Genomic DNA, 18143 nt, shown 5'->3' with positions numbered 1-18143 from the left:
CGTTCCCCAACTGGTGCGATGCTCCCTCTCCTCTGGCGAGACTCCAGCGGGCAGAGAGAGAGAGAGAGATCAGGTCCGGCTTCTCACAGTGCAGGGGCGGGGTTGGGATGGATGACCTCAGGGGTTCCCTTCCAGTCCTGCGATTCCTTTGGAAGGAGAGCTCGTCTAAGGCTTGATTTCGCCTCCGGCGGGGAATTCATCCCACAGGATCAAGGGGGTGGAGCGTCTCCCCTGTGAGTAAAAGCCTCTGGGATTTTTTTTTTTAAGTTTGGAGGAAAAGCAATTTATTTATTTTTTGCACTTGATTTATTTATTATTAATGTTGCAATACATATATGAAATCTTTACATATGGACACATATACATTATATTCGTAAATTCACATTTTCACATTTCATTATGTACCAGCATTTATCCATTTCTTATTTCTTGCCCTGTGTCGTCACTCGACCTTGTTATTATTTTGTAACTTTATTATTGAGATTGTAATTTTGTATCTTAATAATTAAACGTTCAATCTTATATATCTGCTTAGCTTAGCTTAACTTAACTTTGTGAAATAAGTCTATACATATCAATAAATTCTTGTTGGAGCATCTTTTGGTCATGTATTCTTCTACACATAGGGAAAGCCATTTAAAAGAAAAACATAACAGGAGTTTACAAAATGATGCTTGACCTGGAGGAAGCGGGCAGAGGAAAGCTCTTCTCCTCTCTCGTAAGACTAGGGAATGTGGACATTCAGCAAAGCGAAGATCCAGCACAGTCATTCATAGCTGGACTATGGAACGCCCTGACACATGAGGCGGTGATGGCTTTAAAAGAGGATTCTTGGTGGCATTGTAGGAGACGATATTAACAGACAGGATTGTAAGCTGTTTTTATATGCAATGACAGCAGCAAGAATATTATTGGCACAAAAATGGAAGCAAGAAGAACTACCGACGAAAGAAGAATGGAGGTTGAGGTTGATGGACTACGCAGAATTAGGTAAATTAACAGGAAGGATTCGAAACCTGCGGGACCAGAGATTCTTAGAGGACTGGAGTAAATATATGAACTATCTGAAAAGTAATTGTGATGAACATATTATGCTAGTAGGACTGCAAGAAGTTGTGTAAGGTGGGTTATCTTGAAATGTTACAAGAAAGACTATGAAAATAATTATTAGTTAAGGACAATTAAATGCAATATAGAAATCAAGAAATGCAGAATAAGTGATAAAGAACAGGAAATCATCAGAGGTGTTGACGGAAGTCTAAAACATTGTATAAGATGAGAAGATATGTTGTATGACTGTTGGAACTGATATGTTAAAAAATCAATAAAAATTTATGTATATATGTAAAAGAAGCCACTGATGGTCTTCTCATCTGCGAATTTGTCCAATCCTCTTTTCACGCCACCCAGGTTGTGGGCAGTCTCCTGTGGCAGGGAGTTCCCCAGTTTAACGCTTCACTCTGGGAAGAAATCTTTCCTTTTCTCTGTCCCAAATCTTCCAATGTTCAGATTCCAGTATTACGAGAGAGGAACAGAAAGCTCTCTCTGGTCGCCTCCGGACAACTCTTTTACAGAGCAATCGCCCCGATTTGTTCGCTGTGAGGTCAGATGCTGCTATTGAGCACTTATTCTGGATTTTGGGGGAAGAGGGCTTTTCATGGCATGATGGCTTTTCAGCCTCCACAACTGCAGACAGCAATGCTTTGGAATATTAGTTGCTGGAAACCACAGGAGGGGAGAGCAAGATTTTGTCCTGGGGTGCTGCTTGCAGGCTCCCCGTTGTGGAATCTGTTTTGAGAAAAGAATAATGCACTCTAGGAGCCTGTCTTTGATCTGACTGAACGGCCGGACGCTCCTTATGTTCACTCAGTGCTTTTTTTTCTTGTGGGGACGCAGGGGTACGCACACCCCTAAACATTTTGTGAATCTAAGTTTGGCCTCATCGGGGGGCAGTATTTCAATAGGAGTAGGAAAGTGAGAGTACCCCTAAACATTTTTTGAGGGGAGGAAAAAAAGCACTGTGTTCACTTATGCAATTACTGTAGAAAGTTCCCTACTTGCCCTGCGTGGGAAATTTTTATTATCTTGTTCTGAGCCAGTACATGCCAATCGCTGGTGTCCTGGGAGCACTTATACCTGCGCTAACAGAACAGAGTGTCCATGTTTTATTTATTTATTTCATAAAGTTTCTATGCTGCTGGGTTGTTTATATATATATATAAAAAAACCTCAATGCAAAAAAAAAGATAAAGCAATAAGATTTGCCGCTAGGGAAAATTAACAGCAGGAGTGAAAGCCCTTAGGAAATAACAATAGATTTAAAAGCAGGTGAAGACCTGCATAAACTTTCTAAATGTCTGGGTAAGCAGATCTCCCTGGCTTCAGTTGCCCATGCTCTGATGACCTCCCGCTTGGACTACTGTAATGTGATGTACGTGGGGCTACCCTTGAAGACTGTCCAGAGGCTGAAGCTTGTATGGGACTTGGCTGCTAGGCTGTTAAGGGGGCAGGCGCTGTGATATCGGTCCTGAAAGTGCTAAACTGGCTGCCAGTGATCAACTGGGTCCAATTTGAGGTGTTATTACTATCATATAAAGCCCTATCAGTCAACTTGCATCTTCCCAAGCTAACAGGACCAGTGGTCAGGGATGATGGGAATTGTAGTCCCAAAACATCTGGAGGGCCAAGTTTGGCCATGCTTGCCCTAAATGATGTGGGACCGACGTGCCCAAAAGAGTGTTTTCCTCAATAGGGACGTGGGTAGTGCTGTGGTCTAAACCACAGAGCCTAGGACTTGCCGATCAGAAGGTCGGCAGTTCGAATCCCCGCGATGGGGTGAGCTCCCGTTGCTCGGTCCCTGCTCCTGCCAACCTAACAGTTCGAAAGCACGTCTAAGTGCAAGTAGATAAATAGGTACCGCTCTGGCGAGAGGGTAAACAGTGACTTAACGACTTAACCGTCCAGGGGTCCTTTACCTTTTTTTACCTTCCCCAGTACCAACCATCTCGGACCCTATGCTCAGCAGAGGAAGCCTTGTTCATGCTGCTGTCACCAGAGTATGGCCCACACTCCCCAACCAAACAGGGCCTTTTTGGTGGTGGTTCCCCGCTTGTGGAATACCCTCCGCAGTGAAGTGCTCCTGTCTGCATCCTTACAAACTTTGAGGAGGAATTTGGAATCATTCCTCTTTGCCCAGGCATTGGGAGGCTGAAGAATGCTTTTCGGGGCAACCTCAAGATCATTGGAGAAAAGTATGTTTTTAATTGTAATTGTTCTTTGAAAGTTTTTGCTGTGCTTCCCTTTTTTAAGAATCTGTTTGCTGCCCTGTGGGCTGCAGGGAAGAGCAGGGTATAAATTCCATGACTAAAATAAATAAATATGCAAAAGGCAGTGTATTTTACCTTTACCTTAAAGTAAGCATGAAGGTTTCCAGAGAGATTGCTGCCATTGCAGTCCAGGCAAAACAGCCAAGGCTTCTTCTTAAGTTTCCAGCTCATGGTTTGCCTAGAGGAGGCAAACCATGAACCTGGGTTCAGGTGACACACTATATCATGGCATGCTCAGAGCAGCAGCACCAGAGAAGGACAGTTGTCAGTTTTCTCTCCAGGAACTCTCTAAGGCATGGTTTGGCTTAGTGTCATGTCAACCAACTCACTCCAAGTAGTAACTGATATATAAAGGTAAAGGTAAAGGGACCCCTGACCATTAGGTCCAGTCGTGGCCGACTCTGGGATTGGGCGCTCATCTTGCTTTACTGGCCGAGGGAGCTGGCGTACAGCTTCCGGGTCATGTGGCCAGCAGGACTAAGCCGCTTCTGTTGAACCAGAGCAGCGCACGGAAACGCCGTTTACCTTCCCGCCGGAGCGGTACCTATTTATCTACTTGCACTTCATGCTTTCGAACTGCTAGCTTGGCAGGAGCAGGGACCGAGCAACGGGAGCTCACCCCGTCGCGGGGATTCGAACCACCGACCTTCTGATCGGAAAGTCCTAGGCTCTGTGGTTTAACCCACAGCGTCACTGATATATAAACTGATATATGAATGAGCATTTATCCCATGAACACAACCCCTTCACTCTTCCCCCTTTGTGTCATTAAAGCAGGGGTTCTTTAATTAACCATCGTTGAAAATAGCCAGGATATTGTACATTGCGGCAGCCTTTGGCTATGTGCAATAAAACTGACCGACTGACTGACAATGTGTCCATCGTAACCCAGGCGCTAAGGGCCACCTCTGCCCATCACTCAACAACAGAGCCGGCTCTGAAAGCATCCCACCCCTTTCTGGGCTGGCCATTTCCCTGCAGGGACATTCCCCGAGCGACCAAATTGGATTTCTCCCCATTTTCCTTCCGCCACCTTGCATATCTCTTTGCTGTGCGGTTCTCTTTCGCCTGCGACTTAAAACAAGGGGCAGGGCAGGCAGTGATGGTTGGTTATGGTTCCCTCCCCGCCCCCTCCTCGAGGAAGCTATGCTGACGTTTGTTTCTCCTCTGCCGGGTTGGTGGGGATGTAGTTATTTATTTATTTCGAAGGGGCTATAAATTAGGATAGCGAGAGCTGGGAGGAGTGCACTTATCTTGACAGAAGCCGGAGGAAAAACAGCGCCTGTAGCGTTTTCCTTGCTGCAGACATCCATCCTTGGGAAGCAGACGTTCTCTCTTCCTCTCCACACAGACACCCCCCCCAAAAAAAGATGAGAGGCCTCCCTTTTTACCTGCTCTCCATCCTCTGCCTCGCCTCCTCCCAAAAGGTACCCAGGCTGAAGCTCAATCTGCAAGGTTTGTGAGAGAACTATTTTTTTATTATAATAGTGCTTGCAATTTTTTTTTTTTAAAAAAAGCCAATCTTGCATTCATCTTAGATGATCTAACCAGAAACATTCCTTCCCCTCCAAAAAAAAGGGGGGTTGTATATACGATAGCTTTTAAATTTATTTAATGCATGGTAGTTGCAGGAGATTGGTAATAAGAACAGGTTAGAATTGCCTCTGTTCAGCTTTCTGCATGAGAAACTATTTGCAGATTTGTGTTCAGGACATCCTAAGTGGTCGCTCTGCGTTTGTTGGGGAGCCAGGAGGGGCTCACCCCACCAGCCTGAAAATTGGGGGTCTGCTAATCCTTTCATGGTCAGGGTCCATTTGTGGGTGTCATCCCCCAACCCAACTTTGAGATACTCGGTAGAAAAACAGATATATAACCTAAGATGTTATGCATTCCTTTTGCACAGCGGCATGTTGGATGAGGAGGAGGCGGTTGCCACGGAAACCTGTTTATCATTAAGCACATTTTAGAGAGGACCGGGTCTGGCTCAGTCACTCTGAGCCAACCAAGCTGCTTGTTTTCATCTCTCGATCTCAAGTCTGACAGGGAGAGATTTCACTTGTGGGCAGGATGGGCAGCCCCATCTACTCAGAGTAGACCCATTGAAAGGATTGGTTTCGTTGGGTCCACTCTGAGGACGCCTAGCGCCGGAGGCAACACATGAGAAGGCTGCCTTTTACCAAGACAGGCTCATTGGTCTCTGGAGCTCAGCACGGCCAACACTGACTGGCAGCTGCTCTCCCGGCTTCCAGACCAGAAGTCTTTCCCAGCCCTGCCTGGGGATGATGCCTCTGGGGATTGCATGCCTTCTGCATGCCAGGCAGGTGTCCTGCCAATGAGCCGACTCAGAACTTCGATACCCCCTGCCCCATTGCCAGACAAAAGTCTGTTTTGGATGAAGCCAGCCTGCAAGTTTCAAAGCAAGCAGTCAGGTCACAGGGTGGGGCAGCAAAGGCAATTGTTGTTGCCATTATTATTATTATTATTATTATTATTATTATTATTATCCTTTTGCTGGCTACAGCCTGACACAGCAAAGTGCATTCGAAGCGCACCCCTCCCAAGGCAATTATAACACCATCTGCCCGTTCCTTTGGGTCAAGACATTTTGTTTTGCCAGACCCGGCGGTGCACATCTTTCTTGCTGGAACCAAATCTTGCTTGCCGTGCAATGCAGATGTCTGGGGAGGGGGACAGATGTGGCTTCCAGGCAGATAATCCCACTGCCAGATCAGAGATGAAAGGCGGGCGATGTCCCTGTGTCACTAGACAGCGTTGGGGGGGGTGTTTTCCTTTATCTATTTGCACCAGAGCTTCCTGAGCAGGCGCAGTCTATCTGAGCAGCTAGAATCCTGGTTTTCTGAAGCAGCACAGAGAGGGAGGCCCAACAGGCTTCACATATTATTGTTGTTGTTTAGTCGTTTAGTCATGTCCGCCTCTTCGTGACCCCCTGGACCAGAGCACACCAGGCACTCCTGTCTTCCACTGCCTCCCTCACGCTGGTCTCTTCGAGAACACTGTCCCACCACCTCGTCCTCTGTCGCCCCCTTCTCCTTGTGCCCTCCATCTTTCCCAACATCAGAGTCTTTTCCAGGGAGTCTTCTCTTCTCATGAGGTGGCCAAAGTCTTGGAGCCTCAGCTTCAGGATCTGTCCTTCCAGTGAGCACTCAGGGCTGATTTCCTTCAGAATTGAGAGGTTGGATCTTCTTGCAGTCCATGGGACTCTCCAGAGTCTCCTCCAGCACCGTAATTCAAAAGCATAAATTCTTCGGCGATCAGCCTTCTTGATGGTCCAACTCTCACTTCCATACATGTTTCAAATATTACATAAGATAATGACAGGTTTTTAAAAACATATCTAGGGTTGGTTGGAAGATTTGGAACGCACGTCTTCCTTAAATCACTTTCCCAGCTTTCAGGTGTGGTCCTTGCTAGTCTGGAGCAGGGAAGGCACATCAGTCGGTGGTAGGACATCTGCCTGGCTTGCAGAAGGTCCCGGGTTCAAGTCCTAGCATCTCTAGATAGGGCTTGGAAAGATCCCACCCCCACCCCCGCCTGAAACCCTGGAGAGCTGCTGCCAGTCAGTGTAGGCACTTCTGAGCTAGGTGAAGCTCTGTCTGGGTGTGAGGCAGCTTCCTCTGATCCTATACTGAGCCATGAGCTCAGTGGCAAAAGGAGCCTGAACATCATAAGGCGTCTTAGTGATGAGCGCTTTGAACTCTGTAAATCGGTGGTGATAGGCAATCAGGGATGCTGCAGTGCAAACAATTAGGGACCAAACTCGTTTGCGAGCTTCTCTGAGTGATCCTAGGATTAAGCATCACCATTGCGTGGGACAAAGACTACCTCCACACCCTAAATTTAAATCACACGACTTCCCACCACTTGGGAATCCTGGGAACTGTAGTTGACCGCCCACCAAACTGCAATTCCCTGCACCCGTGAACTACAGTTCCCAGCATTGGGTTTTAAATATAGAGTGTGTCCGAAGCCGAATTGTTTGTTTATGAAATGCCATCGTCGCCTTTCAAGATGCATACGCCTTCCTAATGTACTGTGCATTTTATAATTGTGAAAACACCCATATTTGCAGTTAAAATCATTTAAACTTCAGAGGCAGGAGTCTCTTTCATTTCAGAGAAGGGAGAGGGCTGTGTCATTGTGAGACTGGCTTCCAGGTCTGTGGAATGATTTCGGCAGAACTTGCTGGGGAAACAGTAGTTCAGGGGTAGAGCATCTGCAGAAGAGTCTAGGTTCAGTCCCCGGGATTTAAAAATAAAAATAAAAACCAGGTTAGCAGGTGAAAGTGGATTTGGTTTTCCCCCGGCCTCAGATCCTGGAAAGATGCCGTCACTCAGAACCGACAAGCCTGCTCCAGACAGACAAATAGCCTGATCTGTGAGGAGCTGGGTTTCCTACATCCCTAATCCAAGACCCCCACAATTTTTCCTGGACCCATAGACATCTGGGGCAGATGGCAAAAGGCCTCTTGGCTTTTCTCACCCTTGTGATTCACAGATGTGTGGTTTGGAGAGGCGAATGCATCTTCCAGCTGCAGATCAAGGAGTTTCCATCTTGATGTTGTTGGGCAGAGCAGCGGCTCTGGAGCAGAACATCTGCTTGGCCCCACTTTCAATCTCTGCCCCTCTCCCTCTGAGAACCCAAAGAGCTGCTGTCAGTCAGTGCAGGGAATACTGAACTGGATGGAGCCTGGCTTGCACAAGGCGGCTCTCTGCATTCCTCTTTAAACAAACATGAGGACTAGGAACTTGGTTGTTTTTAGGGGAAAGAAGCGGCCCAGCTCAGCGGCTAGCGCGATCTGCTTCGCTTGCAGATGGACCCGGGTTCAATAGCCGGGAGAGACCCTCCGCCTGAAACCCCGGAGAGGCGCTGCCAGTCTGTGTGGACAATACTGGGCTAGATTGACCAAGGGCATAAGGCCAGCTTCCTGATGGCCTCGTGCCACTAAATAGTCCATTTCGGCAGCAAATGAATCAGCTTAATAGAGGGACAAGGCAAATTCAAGGAGGAGAAGCCTATCGTTTGCTCCTAACCACAATGGCTATGTTCTCCGTCCTCTGTTGGACTCTGGAGGCCAGTCGCTGAGAACCACAAACGGACAGGGGTTTTCTTGCACTCGGGTCCTGCTGGGGGAACTTCTCGTTGGGTCACCTGGTTGGCTGCTGTGAGAACACGATGCTGGACTAGATGGGTCCCTCTGGGCCTGATCCAGCAACCGGGCTCTTCTGAGATCCTTGTGGAACCTCCAGGTCCAGAGGCAGTCTATCTGGACTTCTAGGTAACCGGGGGCATTTGGCTGCTGCAAGAACAGGAGCCTGGACGTGGGGCCTGCCCAACATTTTCACTCCGGCTGGGTTGTTGTTTCGTTTTACTCTGGGCCCAAGGCCTCAAATGCACGAATGCTTTGGCTTTTATTTATTTATTGCTATTGCGTTCATGTTCCACCTTTTTCCTCTACGGAGCTCAAAGCGACGCACATGGTTCTCCTCCTCATTTAATGCCCACAACAGCCCTGCGAGGTGGGATAGGCTGAGAGGCAGTGACTGGCTCCCGAGTGGACGAGTGGAGATTTGAACCCTGGACTCTCCCAGGTCCTAGTCTGACACTCTAGCGACTACACCACACGGGGTCTTTTGGGGGGACGGGGATGGAGATAAGGACAGCCCCGATGTGTCAGACCAAGGGAAGCCCACGCATGAGGTCTGAAACCACCAGCTCTCTTCCTTTATGCTGCAAGGCGGGGCTCTCCCTGTGTCCTAATGAAGGGGGTAGACTGCCTTTGTAAATGGAGGTTCCATTCTGAACGACCACGGCTAGCAGGAAGAACCCTCTGGAGCGGGGTCCATCTGAGGGGGTCTGGCCATTCAGAAACTCCTGTGAAGCCCTCCGGTAGGCCCCAATGGCAACAGCCTTCTCCTCTTGCATTGATACAGGTAGACTGCCTCTGCATCTGGAGGCTCCGTGGGGGTCTTCATGGCTAACTACAGCTGTTAAAACCCCCTATGCTGCCTCTCCCCCCCCCCCCAGTTTTCCTGGCTTTTGCCAAATCATGCCTCCAAATTCCATAGCCATCTAGGAACTGGCACAACTGGGGTCCAGACCCCACCCCAGTCCTTTCCCCTGGGTTCTGAGCAATGTCTAGTAAGTAGGAATAAATGGCCTTTGAGAAGGCCAACAGCTGTTTGTCCCCTTTACTGCAGAAAGATGCACTCTGCACGTCCTCAGAGAATCTCTGCACATCGGGTTTTTCTCAACGCTTTGTAGAAGGCAGGAAAGGCACTCTGCGCCTCCTCAGGGGATCCCTGCACACTCGGAGGTTTCCCAGACCAGATAGTGCTGCTTTCAGGCATAGCTGAGACCTGGGCATCTCTTTCCCCTTGGCACCAGAGGCAGGGCCACACCTGAGATTGGATTGCAGGGCCTGGCTGGGAGCCAGCAAGACAGCCGCTCTCTTCCAAAAACAGGAGGCTTTTTTTTTGCAGAGAAACAGAGGAGGAGGAGATTTTATAGACTGGGTCAGGCTAGACTTGGCACTCTCTGCAGTGCGGATAAAAAGAGAGCTGCGAGCTCCGAGAGGAGGGGAGGCAGGGAACACAAAAACAACGCCCCAGATTCATTCTCCGATACGTGGTTGCCACCCGCAGGGCTCGCCCTCGCAGACCCAAATTGCACGCTGCTCCTCATCATGACACACACACAGAGAGAGAGAGAGAGAGAGAGAGAGAGAGAGAGAGAGAGAGAGAGTGTCTCTCAGGGACCAGGTGGGATGTTCTGGTTTCCTGCCCTTTGAATGCCCATTCTGGCTTCCCAGTTCAACGCCCCCATTTGCGGATGATGGACAGTTTCTAGCCAAGAGTGACCTTAGGGGAATTTCCCCATAAATGCTCTCCCCGCTCCTCAACCCCACTGCAATGTTGTTTAGTCGTTTAGTTGTGTCCGACTCTTCGTGACCCCCTGGACCAGAGCATGCCAGGCCCTCCTGTCTCCCACTGCCTCCCCCAGTTGGGTCAAACTCACGCTGGTAGCTTCGAGAACACTGTCCCACCATCTCGTCCTCCGTCATCCCCTTCTCCTTGTGCCCTCCATCTTTCCCAACATCAGGGTCTTTCCCAGGGAGTCTTCTCTTCTCATGAGGTGGTCAAAGTCTTGGAGCCTCAGCTTCAGGATCTGTCCTTCCAGTGAGCACTCAGGGCTGATTTCCTTCAGAATGGAGAGGTTTGATCTTCTTGCAGTCCATGGGACTCTCAAGAGTCTCTGCAATGTTAGCAAAGGAGCTAGGGAGGTTTGAAGCATAGGATTGCAGAATCGCAGACCTGGAAGGGATCCAGAGGGATCTAGTCCAAACCACGGCATTCCAAGAATCAGTGGTCCCCAAACCTTTGCTCCATAAGGTAAAAAGGTAAAGGGACCCCTGGCCATTAGGTCCTGTTGTGGCCGACTCTGGGGTTGCGGCGCTCATCTCGCTTTATTGGCCGAAGGAGCCGGCGTACAGCTTCCAGGTCATGTGGCCAGCATGACTAAGCCGCTTCTGGCGAACCAGAGCAGCGCTCGGAAACGCCGTTTACCTTCCCACCGGAGCGGTACCTATTGATCTACTTGCACTTTGACGTGCTTTCGAACTGCTAGGTTGGCAGGAGCAGAGACCGAGCAACGGGAGCTCACCCCGTCGCGGGGATTCGAACCGCCGACTTTCTGATCGGCAAGCCCTAGGCTCTGTGGTTTAACCCACAGCGCCAACCCACCCTAATGTCCCTTTGCCCTATAAAAAAAGCATTATTCAGAATAGCAGTTTGCACGATAAAAAAACGATCACATTCGAAACAGTAACGGTTAATTGCAAATGTAACCAAAACTGTTCAGATTAATTCATTCAATGAACGTGTTCTGGTGATGCCAGCTTTTCGGAGTCTGGTGGTCATCTACACCCCCAGTGGCCCCCCACCGCCTCTTGGCACCCCCTAGGTAATTTCACCACCCTCCAGGGGGCGCTACCACTCACTTTGGGGAACCCCTCATTTAAATGTTGAGCAGGGCAGTTTGCTAGGGACTTGGAAAGGGTGTTCTGGGTATGATAGTGGAGAGGTTGTTCCATCAGGGTGAATGGGGCAGGGCCCCACTGGCCTCACTCTGCTCTCAGGCAGCTCCCTACCGGCCGGCCGGCTCACAACCAGTCCGAGGGAAGGAACCATTAGTGGGCTTCCTCCTCCTCCTCCTCATCTCCCCCAGCATTGCACTTTTCAGAAGGAGGAGGAGAGATGCAAAACTAGAATTAGTGAGTTCCTGCCTGCCATTGGCTCTCTGGCACCACCTACTGCCGGGCTCTCTGCCTGCCACCCAACCTGCCCCAATGGGCACCATATATCAGGCATCCCCAAACTCGACCCTCCAGCTATTTGGGGACTACAACTCCCATCATCCCTAGCAAACAGGACCAGTGGTCAGGGATGATGGGAACTGTAGTCCCAAAACAGTTGGAGGGCCGAGTTTGGGGATGCCTGGAGTAGTATTTTGTACATACAAGACAACGGCAAGAATCCACCAACGGCGTACGAATCAATATTGCTAACCTGATTCAAAAACACCCACCCCGCTCACACATGAAAATAAAATTCGCCACAGCCAATCACAAACAAACAACCACACCCTAGGGCAGGCATAGGCAAACTCGGCCCTCCAGATCTTTTGGGACTACAACTCCCATCATCCCTAGCTAACAGGACCAGGGGTCAGGGATGATGGGAGTTGTAGTCCCAAAACAGCTGGAGGGCCACATTTGGGGGGTGCCTGCCATAGATGGATGGATAAGATATAAGATCAATCCATGATTGGGAATTTCAGGTTCAGAGCCAAGCCCTGCTTCTCTAGCCCTGCTCATGGGGTGTAATTATTAAAACAGGACGGGTTTATTTTTAATTGTATATTTCTGTAAAGAGCCCACCACCGCTCTTGGTTTCTGCGCCACCGCCCACTGTTCAGTGTTCTCCTCTACCCTTTCCCCTCCTGATTTTATTTTTTAAGCCCATGTATTATGCATTAACCGCATTAATATCGCCGCCGTAGAAGAGGAGCTCTCTGGACAGATGAAGCAGCAGAATGGAGCTTGTTCCATTGTCCTCGAGCTTAAGTGGAAGCCGGTTCCCATTTTCTCTCTCCAAAGAGAGAAAGCAGAATCTTTTTTCCAGTCTGAGGGCCACAGTCCCTTCCCGGCAGCCTATCTGGGGGCCACAGAGGTGGCAGAGCAACAAACGCAAATCTTCCCTCTGTGTAATCAGACAGCTCCTCTACACGCCTGCCCCCTTCCTCCAAGGAGACCTCAGGTCCCAGATCCATTCAGGCTCCAAACCGCCGTGCTGGTGCGGACAGGACGTTAACATTTCGAAAGGCGGCTTTATCCCTTGCACGCCCAGGAGATCGCTGAGGTTCGTGGGAGAGTCGCTCCTGCAAGTCGCAAAGATCTCCGAAGCCTGCTCTGTAGGAACTCTGAAACCAAATAAACAGAAATCTTATAAATCTCTGAAAGTCACTAAATAATAACTTTAAGACCACTCACACCTCAGCCACATATGTACAGTGGTACCTCCGGTTAAGTACTTAATTCGGTTAAGAACCGAGGTACCACTGTAATTATACAACCTTTAGAAGACATCTGAAAGCAGCCCTATACAGTGGTACCTCGGGTTAAGTACTTAATTCATTCTGGAGGTCCGTTCTTAACCTGAAACTGTTCTTAACTTGAAGCACCCTTTCTCTAATGGGGCCTCCCTCTTCCGCGTGCGCCGCCGGAGCACGATTTCTGTTCTCATCCTGAAGCAAAGTTCTTAACCTGAAGCACTATTTCTGGGTTAGCGGAGTCTGTAACCTGAAGCGTATGTAACCTGAAGCATCTGTAACCCGAGGTACCACTGCATTGTTGTTCCTATTTCTCCACCGCACCTCCAACAATGACCAATACGACCCCCTCTCCTTTCAGATGCCCAGAGGTTCAATTTCGGTGAACGTGAGAGACCGGCGGCCATGTTCCACGAGCCCGGCTCCAACCAAGTCCTCGTCGGAGGCCGGGGGAAGCTGTTGCTCTTGACGTTTACGGACTCCGAAGTCACTCCGAAAGAGGTACAGCACTTCAGGCGGCACAGTTAACCTGGGGGAGGGGTTACCAAGAGGCGTGGTCAGAGTCCGGTCCTGGGTCGAGGGTCTGGAGACTGTCCACCAAGGGCGAAGTGGGGTCCAAAGCAGGAAGCCGGGCGAGGTCAGGAACTCCGGAAGAACAGGTCTGGGTGCTGGCCAAAACAGGTTTCCAACGACGTTGCTCCCGCAACCTGGGACTGGGCTGACTGGCCTTTATCTCCTCTGAGGACAGGGGCGGTCCCGGCCCACAGGTGACCCGCCTCTCCTGGCCTTAAGGCGAGCACTCCTCCTGAGAGAACCCAGTTCCCTCCGCCTCTCTGCCCTGAGCCTCTGCAGTTCAGGAGAGGCCGGTGGGTTACTGGACCCAGGGGGAGACTCACCTTCCCCTGACAGGGCTGGTAGAGGCGCACCTGTAGGCAATGGGTCCTCCATCACCTCCGGAGCCAGAGTGGATTCATCAGGTGTCTGCTCCTGAGGATCTGGCACAGGTGCAGGCGCTTCAGATTCAAGGCCCTGCCCCAGTTCAGCCGGCCCTGGAGGCGGGGACTCCTGTGCAGGCTGGGATTCCTCCGGTTCAGCCTCTGAATCAGACTCCCAGGCCATCACATAATCTGCGGAACTCGCTTCCACAGGTGGAACAGATTGCCAGCAATCGGAATGGTTTTAAAAGAGGGTTACACAAATTCATGGAGCCCCTTGGTGGCTACTAGGCCTGATTGCTGGGCTCTGGAAGCAGTGATGCTTCTGAATGCCAGTTGCCAGAAAACTGCAGCTAGGGAAGAGTTGCTCTTGAGTTCGAATCCTGATTGCGGGTTTCCCTTTGGGGCAGCTGGCTGGTCACTGTGAGAACAGGGTGCTGGACTAGACGGGCCATTCTCCTGATCCAGCAAAGCTCTTATGTTCTGAGGTCAAGGCTCAGAAGGGCTTGGGTTACTAGGGAGCACGTTTCTCCCTAGGAGGTGTCCGTGGTGCTGAAATGAACAACCAGGGAAGGACAAGAATCTGAATGCTTTTGTTGCAGAACGTCACAAGTTCAATCCCTGGCTTCCCCAGGCAGGGCTGGGAATCTCCCTTTTCCGAAACCCTGGAGAAATGTTCCCAGTCATTGTAGACAATTATTTATTTATTTATTGTTATTTTAGTTATTTATTTATACCCCGCCCATCTGGCTGGGTTTCCCCAGCCACTCTGGGCGGCTTCCAACGAAGATGAAAAATACATTAAAACATCAGTCATTAAAAACTCCCCTAAACAGGGCTGCCTTCAGATGTCTACTAAACGTCAGATAGTTATTTATTTCCTTGACATCTGATGGGGAGGGAGTTCCACAGGGAGGGCGCCACCACCGAGAAGGCCCTCTGCCTGGTTCCCTGTGACTTCGATTCTCGCAGTGAGGGAACCGCCAGAAGGCCCTCGGCGCTGGACCTCAGTGTCCGGGCTGAACGATTGAGGTGGAGACGCTCCTTCAGGTAAATGGACCAAGGCCGTTTAGGGCTTTCAAGGTCAGCACCAACACTTTGAATTGCGCTTGGAAACGTACTGAGAGCCAATGTAGGTCTTTCAGGTGTTATTAGGTCTCGACGGCCGCTCCCAGTCTCCAGTCTGACAAAACTTCCAACTCAGTAGAAGCCAAATTCCTGGGTTCCTATCCTGATGTCCTCTTTCTCTTGAGCTGCATCCCAGGACCAACACGGGGCGAAATAGCCTCCTAGTTTTTGCAGGGGCGTAGTGTTGGCGCCCCCCAGTTTCCTCACCAGGGTCTCTCTCCTTGCTCCAGGTCCCCCTGAAGGCTGATGAGAAGGCGGAAAAGGACTGTAAAAGCAAGGCCAGAGCAGTGCGGGTAAGGAGGAAGGAGGGAGTTGTGGGGACCGGGATCAGAGGTCTACAAAATGTTTCCTAAGTAATATGGGACTATGGTGGGGGGCGTGTCTCAACTTCCTGTCCCACTTGTGCTGCAGCGCCACCAGTGGCTGGAGAGGGTACTGCAGCGCCAGCAGGGATCACGTGGCGACGCAAGAAGCCAGTAGGATCCTAGCTGGCCCTATTACGCTACCGCTACCGCTGACTCGGGTCTCAGTCTGCGCAATGCATCTTTTAGGGGCCACCCTTGCAGAACTACCGGCCTCCATGTTTGTTGAGGACCCTTCACAGATGTTAAGCCAACAGCAGGCGCAGACCATTGTTTAAATCTCCTGGGATCAGCACCTCCACAGCCAATCTGGGCGCCTGTTTTGGGATGCATTTTGCATTTTGCTGTATAACCCACCCAACCCTTAGGGCTAGAAAGGCTGCATTAAATTAAATAGTTGGCGCCCCCTAGTGGCAAGGAGGTCATGGTTCATCAACTCATGCTTGCTAGAAATATATTATTTTACATACACACCCATATATACCTCTATTTCTTCTCTGTATCCTCCTCCCCTATTTCCTAGAAGAAAGTTTTTGCTGTTTTGTTTTTTTAAAAAAAAATTCATTTATTGCACTGAAAATGTTAAATGTAAATATTTCAAGTGTGTGCATGCAAAATGCAAACTCATGTTTTCCAGCAGCATGAGGTTATCAATGGCAAGGGGAGGGTGGCTTGAGGAGAAAAGGGTATTTCCCTACAACTTCCCTCCAAGAGAAACAGTGGCAATTTTTAAATTCTCAGTGGAGCACAGATCACTTTTTAACAGAGTAGAACTGTCCCCATTTCTAATAAATATACATTGCTGCTTTTATTGAGGTTTGTGGGTTTTTTTGTTGTTGTTTTACAAATATCGATGGATCGGTTTTGTTGAAGCCACCTTGAAGGATGCCATGGAAGTGTGGGTCATAAATGTTACAATAAATCAATACGCTTCTGTGTTTTTCCTCTCCCCTCCCCATCACCTTTCCTCATAGGACGACTGCGATAATTTCATCCAAGTGATCGAGAAGCTGGACAACAAAATGATGGTCTGTGGAACCAACGCAGCTTCTCCCAAGTGCTGGTTTCTGGTGAGCTTGAGAAATATCAGAGTGGTGGATGGAATCTGCAGGTGTTTTGCCTATTTTCATTTCATAAAAATTACCGTATTTTTCACTCTATACGACACACCAGACCGCAAGACGCACCTAGTTTTTGGAGGAGGAAAACAAGAAAAAAATTATTCTGAGTCCCAGAAGCCAGAACAGCAAGAGGGATCGCTGCGCAGTGAAAGCAGCAATCCCTCTTGCTGTTCTGGCTTCTGGGATAGCTGCGCAGCCTGCATTCGCTCCATAAGACGCACACACACATTTCCCCTTACTTTTTTGGGGGGAAAGTGAGTCTTATAGAGCAAAAAATACGGTATATGTTGTTTGGTTGGAGGTGGGGAAATCTACCCCAAGAGCAGTTTACAAAAGAATAAAGCAATGAAATTATCTGTAAAAACAATTTTTAAAAAACGTGGCAGGAAGTCACATGAAAATCGAGAGGCCGCGAGTTCAGTTGATATATCAAAATGCATTCATTTTTCTTTTTTTGTCTCTTTACTCCAAGGTCAACACCACGACCTTCCAAACGGACAAGCAAGGCCGGAATATCACCGCCTCAGGGGAAAACATCTCATCAGCATCACCATCCCAGAACGCCGTGGTCATCACTGTAGGTACGGAGTAAGGAAAGGCGTAGAGGGATCTCCCTGGCTGCTTTGTTCTGCTCAGATTTTGGGTTTCGAATGTTCTGCTTTGCCTCAAGTGGCAAAATGTCTTGGGCAGCCCTGGTTCACAAAGGCAGGGCCAGATTGAGGTTTGATGAGGCCCTCAGCTACCGAAGGTAATGGGGCCCTTTATATGTCCAGCTGTCCTTTGTCAACAACAAATTGTCACTGTTTTTTGTGTTGAATATATTCTACAGTCATACCTCCGGTTGAAGTAGCTTTGGGATAAGTATTTTCAGGTCGCGCGCTGCAGAGACCTGGAAGTAACGGAGCGCGTTACTTCCAGGTTTCGCCGCTCGCGCATGCGCAGATGGTCAATCGCGACCTGTGCACGCGAAAATGCGGGCTGCATTCGCTTCTGGATGTGAATGGGGCTCCGGAACGGATCCCGTTCGCATCCAGAGGTACCACTGTATATGGTAATTGATGGACCTACAGTGGTGCCCCGCAAGACGAATGCCTCGCAAGACGGAAAACTCGCTAGATGAAAGAGTTTTCCGTTTTGGAGGTGCTTCGCAAAACGAATCTCCTATGGGCTTGCTTCGCAAGATGACAATGTCTTGCAAGTTCCTGCTGTGTTTTTTTCCCTCCCCCCCCTTTTTCTAAGCCGCTAAGCCGCTTATCAGCTGATCTGATCAGCAGATAAGCAGCTAAAAGCCTCTAAAAGCCTCTAATAGCGCTAATCCGCTAATCCTTCAATGGGCTTGCTTCACAAGACGAAAAAACCGCTAGACAAAGAGAATCACAGAACGGATTCTTTTCGTCTTGCGAGGCACCACTGTAATAGGTATCTCAAGCCATTTGCACATGTTGCCGTGCAACCAGTCCATGCAGAATGGAGGCACCCTATATAAAGAAAGGAGCAAACCAGGGATATTTTAGGGAGCAGGCGGGGCCCATGACTTACATCCTAGGAGCCTACACAACACAAAACACTGTTGCTGTATGTAGGTTTTATTTTATTTGCTTTTTATCTTATATTTTGAAAATGTACATCCAGGTGTGTGTTTTT

The 18143-nt window shown here is 49.3% G+C and overlaps 2 protein-coding genes across 3 annotated transcripts in view; both read left to right on the top strand.

Moving 5' to 3' along the window:
* Nucleotides 1-18143, top strand: part of TDRKH (tudor and KH domain containing) — an 82616-nt gene that overhangs the window by 23165 nt on the left and 41308 nt on the right. The gene's annotated exons all lie outside the window — the stretch shown is intronic.
* Nucleotides 4353-18143, top strand: part of LOC308575102 (semaphorin-7A-like) — a 28098-nt gene continuing 14307 nt past the window's right edge. Inside the window, exons 1-5 of one of the 2 annotated variants that reach the window (XM_081173586.1) lie at nt 4353-4781; nt 13315-13454; nt 15247-15309; nt 16353-16448; nt 16972-17080. In XM_081173586.1, the coding sequence (XP_081029712.1) occupies nt 4697-4781; nt 13315-13454; nt 15247-15309; nt 16353-16448; nt 16972-17080 (493 nt within the window). In that variant the 5' untranslated portion in view covers nt 4353-4696. The remainder of the gene's footprint in view (nt 4782-13314; nt 13455-15246; nt 15310-16352; nt 16449-16971; nt 17081-18143) is intronic. The other variant, XM_081173587.1, reaches the window with a different exon arrangement.

Source organism: Podarcis bocagei (genome assembly GCF_964188305.1).
Source record: "Podarcis bocagei genome assembly, chromosome: 16".
In the NCBI taxonomy this organism is placed as follows: domain Eukaryota; kingdom Metazoa; phylum Chordata; class Lepidosauria; order Squamata; family Lacertidae; genus Podarcis; species Podarcis bocagei.
Note: the sequence above shows the minus strand (reverse complement) of the source record. Positions and strands in the feature narration are given on the sequence as shown.